The following is an 8,466-nucleotide window of genomic DNA, read 5'->3' as shown; positions in this document are numbered from 1 at the left end:
ATTTTTGATGTTTACAATTCTAATGAGGTAATAATGCAACCTTAGTTTAGTTTCGATCAGATTATGAAATATTATGCATGGCTACCAAAACACTGTTCAGTTGGTAATATTAGCAACACCTCATCTCGCTCCAACATCAAAATGATGCTTTAACAGTTCTAATGTAATATCAAAGTATGAGCTAATGGGCTGCTTTTAACTAACCAACCATTGCTGCCCCCTTCTGTGCATTTTGTACAGAACTCCTATGGAGTATTACACCACCCTAGGTTTGCTGTGTGGTAATATGATGAAACTCTTATTTAGGAACATGCACACATGAACACTATATCTGCTAAAATCATGGTCGTATAATTCAGTTTTCTAGACACAAAACAAGATAAATGCTTCCTTCATTTCAGTTGCTTGGTGAAATATCCATCCTTGATGGGGTTTCTCCTCCCACTCTGCTCCCTTCCAGGTCAGAGGTCAAGGTCAGTTGCAGCCCTCTGCTGCACAGGCCTTTGTGGCAGGACAGCCTGATTAACATTGGGTCATATGGCCTGCCCCTCCAAGGTTAGCACCAAAAAGCTCTCTACCTCTGTTAGATATTTTGATAATTGTCAATTAATACAATAATAAATGAATTCTGTTATTTTAGACATCAGTAAAGATGTCTCCTTGTTGCCCTGTAAAAATAGATTCATGAGGAGAGAACTGCTCACTCACAATCTCCAGATCCTTGTCTTACAGCACATGAAAAAAGCCCCCCGAAGGTCGTTTTATACGAGAAATGGCAGCTCACATCCAACCAATGAATTAAACATGAAGATGGATTACTGGTGCGGCCGTAGGAGGCTGCCACAGGTGGTGCTGAAGGCTGCAGTAGTCTCACACCCTCCCCTTTTAGTATCTCAAACAGTTGTTCAAACAGAGCCCAAAAAAACGCAAACAGACAGCTAGAGTCCTTGAGAAGGCAGACAGCAGTCTCCTTCCCCCATCCTCAAAAGACAGCAACACTGCAGGGGTTACAGTGAGGTGACCAAGAGCTCCTTTCTCTTCATTGTGTGGAACAATTTGCTGACCAGTGTTCATAACCGTTTGGCTCAAAAACAAGTGGATGAGTACACAATTTGGAGCTGAACAAACAAGAAAACTGGATGGAAATTGATAGATTGCTTATAATTGTCATAATGTTTCATAGAAGACATTCTATACTTGCTCAGAACTTGAGCAGAAAGTATAGTCGATGATCCATCTGATATGAAAAGAGCATAATACAATATACCACCAGCTGATCTGATCTCATAAATGTGTGTATTAAAAATGTAATCAGATGTTATTACTTTCTCATGGGTTTGCTCTGATTTTGTTCAGTTTAGTGTTAGAAGTGTTCGGACACAACTTAACAAATATACTCTGGCATCAGATCATTTATGTTCATTGTGGTTAGTCTGAAAATATACCTGTTGGGTATTTGTTGGAGAAATGTATAAAAAAAAAAAAAAAACAGAATGCTATCCTCTTCTCTATTCGTCCTCTAGAGGGAGCCAAACCACATTAAATAACCTACCAACTGACCTTGTTTAAGTCAAACCAGCTTAAACGCAACATATGAAGGCACAGAAATTTGCTCATTTCATGTCCATTTAATAGTGAAGGCAACTCACAGTTATAGAGAAAAAAAACATGGCGACTGCCTGTATATTCTGACAAACACAGAGTAATCTAAAGTGAACACAAGCCTCTCATTGTCCCAAAGTTAATGAATGATAGAGTGCACTTTCACCGCACCCGCAGACTGTAAATAGCACGATCATATAAGAGCATTTATCTGCGTCCCAGCTGTTTCTTAAACGCTTTTAAGGACTTTGCCATCATTGGAGCAACTCCTGTGTGGACAAAAAAAAAAGGGATAAGCAAAAGCAAAATGCATCTAAAAACAGGTCTACGTAACAATCTACAGGCATGCAGTAGCTTTCAGTCTGCATTTACAGCATATTTCTGTCAGCTCACTTGTCTTTTTGCGAGGGTCTTGTGTATTTCCTGCCCCCGAGGAACTGCTGCCGGACCTGCTGGACTCAACACAACTGGGCCTCGATCTGTTGTCCTGAACCATGACACTGACAATTCAAGACACAATAAAACAAAATCATCATTTTACAAAACAAAACACAATGCACGCAAAATGGCCTAATGAGTGGCCGTCTACTTTACAACGTTAGACAGCTAGTGAGCACAACATCCCCATGTTGTGGCGGTTTACAACAAAGGCCCCAAGGCCGTCGCTAACCAGAATAAAACCAGTTTATCCAGCACATTGCTCCAATTCCTGTGTTTGGCTAAGCTCACCCAAAAAGCATTTCCCCCAGTGTTATCACATGAGTCTCTGACAGATTATGACCTTGCTAAGCTGCTGTTGTCGAGTGATCACTTTGTAGTTGAGGGCTTTTATGTGGGAGAGGAGCAGAGCGGGCGCAAGGCTTACCAGGTGTAAAAATGTGCAACAATGGCCCTGTTTGCCTCTCAGAGTCTTTGCCCTTTGTATGAACTTTACCATCATCAGGAAAACAACTAAGCTGAAATGTAAATTTAAAAAAAAAAAAAAAAATCACAAAACGCATGTAGATATTTCTCTGTATTTAGGACGCTGGAGGCCACCTGCACCTGAGCTGATGAGGCTGCTGAACAGCAGTTCCGTGAATTTCCTGCTGAATTCGCACATCTCTTGGTGGCTTGGCAACAGTGTGAATAAATGCCATCTTCACCTGCCGACCTAAAAAAAAGAAAGAAAAAAAAAACGTTACAGCGTACAGGATGTAATACAGAGTCAACAATATTTTCCCACCGTGTATAGCGTGTATAAATATTGTTTCTCAAGTTTAACAATTTATCACTTTATTTCACAATGGATGTCGATAAACAAACAAACTCAAATACCTTTGGGTTTGTTAGAATGGGCAGAGACAATGCTTTTTGTCAGCCTCTGGAGTTTCCTTTCCCTCTCCTCAGACAGCCTGACGTACATCTCCTTCCATGATTCATACTCCTGGAGTTTGGAGTGTTTGAAGTCCCTCTGGCAGTGTTTCCCCCACAAGTGGTCGGTCACTCCTACATAGATCTGTCGAAACAAACAGTTATAGGCCAAAACAAGAAATAAAACACCTGTATGCTCAAACAAAGTTCTCCCTTAGTCACAAATTTGACAATAGCTTCAAATACACATCTCTACCCGAGGTTTACAAAGTGTGGGTTTAAAAAAAAAAAAAAACATTAAATGGCTCCTAAAAGCTTGTTGGTTTCAGTTGCTTCGGAGGAATGTTGCAACTCTGTTTTGCTGTGAAGCTCCTGAAGTGATTCATGGACTACAACACTTAACTCCACTTTCCACGTGGCTGAGCTCGTCTTTTACGTTACTGTTCAGATGAACATTATGATACTATGACTTGCTGCACAAAGCTGCACTCTGGATTTTTACACTTCACAGAGCATAAACCAGCACAGCTCAGTGAAGGAGATCAGAGATGTGGCAGGTAGTTTACAGCTCGGTGGTGTTCAGAAAGACATCACGGATCATTAGAACGTGTTGAAACGTGCTTGGATGAGATAGAGCAGCAGCACCAGGATGACTTTCACTCCTCTCAGCTGAGAAGCAGCTTAAAGATAAGTTTGTGTATATAGCTATAACAGCTGAATGTTTTAATATTACCATGCACATTGACCAAACAGGCATGACTCATGAGACCACACTGAACCTGCTCCAACATACAAAGACTCACATACACAATAAATATCTATTTCACTGGCAGATTATCACATGATGACTTGAAAGCATTCGTCAGACATGTAATAGAAGATGTTTCTGATGCCATATATACTGCTAAATATTATACCCTTAATATTTAATGACCCCATGGCATATCCGCTGGGTGACATGTAGTTGTAACCAGAGCTACAACACTTACTCCACTGAAGGACAACTGCTTGTTAACCATTTTGAAAATGGATTGTTTCAATCATTTCTCAAGCAAAAAAAGTCTGGCCCCAGCTTCTTAAAATGTGAGGGTTTGTCGGTTCTCTTTGATCGTTACAGAGGAGTCATTTGGTTTCAGACTGATGCTTGCATTAAAGAAGATGGCATTTTGGCCTTTTTCACAAGTTTTGAAAAAATGTTTACAGACCAGTCGACGGATTTTTAAAATAAATGAGCAATGAAAGTAATTGTGAGCATCACCCCAGGTTGTGAGATGTGAATTCCTCCCAGCTCTGCATGGTTTACAGTCCAGTTGTATTTTGCTATTCTGCTGCAACACTGAATTTTCCCATTGTGGGACAAATAAAAGGATTTTCCTATATAATGTCAGCCTTTATTAGGCTTCATCTGAATGCCATTGTGTAAATATGCGTGCTGTTGACCAGGACTAGTCCCTCACGGCCTTTGCCAAGGACAGTGTTCCATTTGTTGAATCTATGAATTTGAGCCGCTCTAAAAGCAAATACGTTGTCCAGATCAGAGCTCAGCAGGTGTATCTAATAAAATGGCCACCAAGTGTGCACTCAGTGTATTCTTACTGGGTTGCATTCTTCGATGCGCAGCAGCTGCTCCGGTGTGCACCTCTCCAACACCGGCTCGAGGATCTCAAACGGGACTCCGCCAGTTTCATAAAGCACTGAGAAGAGATCCCGGCTCCTGAATACAAATCCAACAAACCGACCGACTGATCACAGAGTCCTGTGGAAAGCCTCCTCTAAGATCTTACTCACGGTTGATGTTGTTCTGGAGCGTGCGGATACACTGCTGGTGCAAGCTCAACATGGCCGGGAGGAAGACGGTCTTGGCCCCCGAGTACACCTGCATCTTTTTGTTGAGCCGCTGGCCGGTGAAGCCTGCGGACTCTTCAGGGACGTCACAGAGCTCCGACTCCTTCTCGGCTTTAAGACAAAACAGCGAATATCAGGAACGAGACAACTCATGGGGAGATACAGGAAATTTTGTGACAGATACGGTACCTTTCGTCTCAAAGTAGTCAACACTGATTTGTTTTTCACATTCAGACAGAGTAGCGGGTAAAGGAATGTTCATCAGCTCCATTACAGACTCCTTAAAAGGCAGAGATACAAAGGGGTTATCAGTGGATCGTCACCTGCAGTACAGAAGTTAAACTCTTCAGATATCTGTTAAATATACCCGTCTTGGAGAGGAAACATTTAGAGACATCACAGGCGGCTTGTGAGGTTTCAGGCTCAGATCTTCTGCTGCAGTCTTCTTCTTGAGAGCTTTCTTCACTCCAGATCTTTCCTTCTTCTTGAAAACGTTCACATCATAGTTCAAGTAGGATTCAAAAGACATGGAAGGTGCCTCACAGTCACTTTCCTTGTCTTTGTGTTTCATCTTGGCCTTTTTGTGTTTTGGATGGCCCTTTTTTTCGCACTCCTGCTTGTGTTGTTTGTGCTTCTCTTTACTTGATTTTTTCCTTTTCCTGTTTTGAGCCTCCGAGCTCCTCGAGAGTCCCGAAGACCCGTCATCTCCGACATCGCTCCGTTGGAAGGTTTTTGAGTCTTTCTCGTCTGACTCAAATGGGAGAGAGTCTGTGCCTCCTGTTGACGACTCTTTTGATGGCTTTGATTTCTTATTCGACTCCTTTTCAGACAGAAATCTTCCACTGTCACAGCTGCTTTTTGAGGCTTGCCTGGAATCAGACCTGGATTTCTGATGAGCATCCTCTGAGTTTTTGATCACGACATCTTCTGATTTTTTGTAACTCTGATCATTTTTCTTTTCCTTGGCAACAACCAATTTTTCCATTACATCCTCTTGGATTTCAATTTTCTGAGCGATATCGTGACCTTTTTCTTGATTTTCAGTCTGGTCCTTGTGTCTCATCTGTTCTTCACATCCTTTCTCTGAATCATTTTTCCTATCCCCCGTTTTAAAGAGGGCCTCATCTGAAGAGTTCTGACTGTTCTCAAAGGATGTTGAGCAATTATTGTTTAAATCATCCTTTGTCAAGCCATTGTTTGTACAGTTTTGTTCCTCTGATTTGTCCGTAAAAGACGCTTCTGCATCTTCTGTGTGGCTGCATCAAGGGAATATTAAAGATTGACACATCAAATACATACAAATTTAAGTACAGTCAGTTACTTTATAATTTATATTGTTGAATAAAACTAAAAAGTTTAACACATGCACCTTGTGGATTCCTTTGGGACCAGTCTTTTCCAGCCCCTAACTAGTGACTTGGCAAATTCTCCCGCCTGTTCATGTCTGCGCAACGAGTTAACCGTTTTCCCAATTCCAGTTTCCTAATTTACATCCAGACAAAAGGCAAAGAACATTAAACTTGTCTGAATACATAAAGTCAAAATGCGTTCTTTGCAGAGACTCACAGCAAGAATGTCTAATGTGATATCCAGATCCCCGAGTTTCTGCAAAATCTTTAGCACCTGGAAAGAGCGTAAACACATCAACAATTTAGGACAAAAAGCATCTAAAAAGGTGAAGTAAACTGAAAAAGAAAAAAAAAAATCTCCACATGCCAAATATGGCAGTCCTGGTTTCGGATCACCACAGTTGCTGATTGTGCATTCAGAGCAGAAGCTATGTATGGGAACCTCACACACCCACTTAGGCTGCTCCTTTTACCTCGAACTATAAATGGATAATGCAACTGTTGGCCGCTGTAAAGTCGCACTACTTATAAGTTGGGTGTTTTCAGGCTGTGCATTTTAATTTCCCGTGTGTTTACAAAGGGTATCTTGACATCAAAAACTGGATAATTTATCCTATACATCCATCTATATGTTTAAAAAAAAAAAAAAAGAAAGAAAGACAGTGACTCCAGCAGGCCTGATGATGGACAGCAACCATAAGTTGAACAACTGCAGGAGCTGCCAATTTTAGCAGGCAGGCACCTCCCATTTAAACAGACTGACCCCCACACAGAGAGAATTCAAATGCTGTGTGGCCGCAGCGCACATGTCGTCTGTCCTCAAATGATCAGAGATGCGAGACGAGCGTGCTGAAATAAAGAAATCAAATGAAAGGCGGTGGAGTGAGTTCAGCCAATTAAAAGAGCGGAGCCTCGGGGACAGCCTTGAGGTCATTGGCTGTGTCGTGAAAACACCCAAAGAACCGTAAAGACGAGTTTGTGTTGCGCTTCAGCTCGGTGCCGTTTGTTGCGCGCACTTATCTGAAGGAGAAGCAAACGCTTTATCTACCGTAGCGGACTCTGCCGTGTCCGAGAGCTGAAGTTTGCACCTCATCACCTTCTTCTTCACCGCATCAGAGCTGCTGGCCATCACGGTGACTCACGTGCGGCCGTCTGCGCACACCGGGCCGCGCGCGCCCGCTGATGACACTATTATAATGGGCGGAAATGATGTGGGGTGTGTTTTTGGTAATTATGTGACAATTCATATCAAGGAACACATTGTTGCTGCATGTATTCTTCTTCTTCTTCTTGTGATGATAAGTAATGGGCAAAACATGAATGAAGCTAATTAAGGAAGCATATTAGTGTCAGGATTTGGCCTTAAGAATAAATGCTCCTGCAGTGTACCGGCCTACAGAAAGAAATTCAGTCCAGTTCAGTTTAATTCAATTTCTTTCTGTAGGTCAGTACACTGCAGGGAGAAAAAAATGCTGTGTAGTGAGGCAAAAACAGAAGTCTGGGGACATTTTCCCCAAGCCTTCCTGCAGGTCGCTCTTTGGAAACTATTGGCCTTTTGAATGGACATACAGCAGCGCTGAAAGAGAGATTTCTGATCCTTCCAATTTTTGATAACATGGTTTTCTCCCTTAAAAAAAAAAAAAAAATTGAAAAAAGATTTTAATAAATAAAAATGCTCAAAAGAGATGCATGACCCTGAGCACTCACTGTGGCTGAAAATAAGAGGAAAAAACAATAAAAGTATCACAAAAATCTGCATATACGTCAGCCGTGCATACACAATGAGCCGCACATACTCGGTTATAGTCTCTAGAGACTTCTAAAGAGAGTTGCAGGAAACCGTTTTAAGTGTATACAAGGAGCAAATGACAGGTTGGCTAAGGAGTGCAAATGCAGGTTTGAAAAAACAAAAACTGGTGATCTTTGGATCCAGCGACATTTCATCAAACCATAAAACAGAGGTTCTGTAGCTTTGCATTGTGATCAATAACCTAAAACCAGCCAGGCGCAGGGTATTTTTAGATTACGACTTATTGATCACAAAACGAACACAAGTCTAACCTCTGTTTTCTGGTTTGACAGTTTTAATAGTTATTAATTGCTGCTCACGTCTTGAGAGTTTTCTCTGCACACTTTAGTTTCTATTTTCTCAAAACAAAGTCTGCAGATTTGCGTTTAGATTGTCCAAGCTCCTCATGTGACGTCCCATTGAGGATATAGGTCGAGCCCCCACAGTATGTTGACACCAACTGATTGGAGGCTATTGTAGGACACTATATTGGGAGGTGGGGTGTAGGGTCCCATGCTTTGCACAATA

General features: G+C 41.7%; 1 protein-coding gene across 2 annotated transcripts; it reads right to left on the bottom strand.

Annotated features, from left to right (window-relative positions):
* Window positions 1-1,608: 1,608 nt before the first annotated feature.
* Window positions 1,609-7,340, bottom strand: eloal (elongin A, like). Of its 2 annotated transcripts, none has more exons than XM_037124835.1 (11): window positions 7,198-7,340; window positions 6,367-6,423; window positions 6,170-6,282; window positions 5,168-6,056; window positions 4,990-5,080; window positions 4,744-4,911; window positions 4,552-4,649; window positions 2,920-3,100; window positions 2,647-2,755; window positions 1,996-2,102; window positions 1,609-1,871 (listed from the first exon to the last, which is right to left on the bottom strand). In XM_037124835.1, the coding sequence occupies exons 1-11, from the start codon at window positions 7,276-7,278 to the stop codon at window positions 1,810-1,812; spliced, it is 1,956 nt and encodes a 651-aa protein (XP_036980730.1). In that variant the 5' UTR covers window positions 7,279-7,340; the 3' UTR covers window positions 1,609-1,809. The 2 variants fall into 2 exon arrangements, with proteins under 2 accessions (XP_036980730.1, XP_036980729.1); XM_037124834.1 differs by lacking the exon at window positions 7,198-7,340 and adding an exon at window positions 6,913-7,091.
* Window positions 7,341-8,466: the final 1,126 nt, after the last annotated feature.

The sequence above is a fragment of the Acanthopagrus latus genome, chromosome 15 (assembly GCF_904848185.1).
Source record: "Acanthopagrus latus isolate v.2019 chromosome 15, fAcaLat1.1, whole genome shotgun sequence".
NCBI classification, from domain to species: domain Eukaryota; kingdom Metazoa; phylum Chordata; class Actinopteri; order Spariformes; family Sparidae; genus Acanthopagrus; species Acanthopagrus latus.
This window is presented reverse-complemented; position numbering and strand designations above follow the sequence as displayed.

What these genes read in the sequence shown, in the direction of transcription:
- eloal (XM_037124834.1), bottom strand. Translation starts at nt 7,083, where the DNA reads ATGACCTCAAGGCTGTCCCCGAGGCTCCGCTCTTTTAATTGGCTGAAC. An exon ending in CCATTCTAACAAACCCAAAG is followed by an intron (nt 2,756 to 2,919) that starts GTATTTGAGTTT and finishes TCTTTTTTTTAG; the next exon opens with GTCGGCAGGTGAAGATGGCA. An exon ending in CAGCAGCCTCATCAGCTCAG is followed by an intron (nt 2,103 to 2,646) that starts GTGCAGGTGGCC and finishes TTGAATTGTCAG; the next exon opens with TGTCATGGTTCAGGACAACA.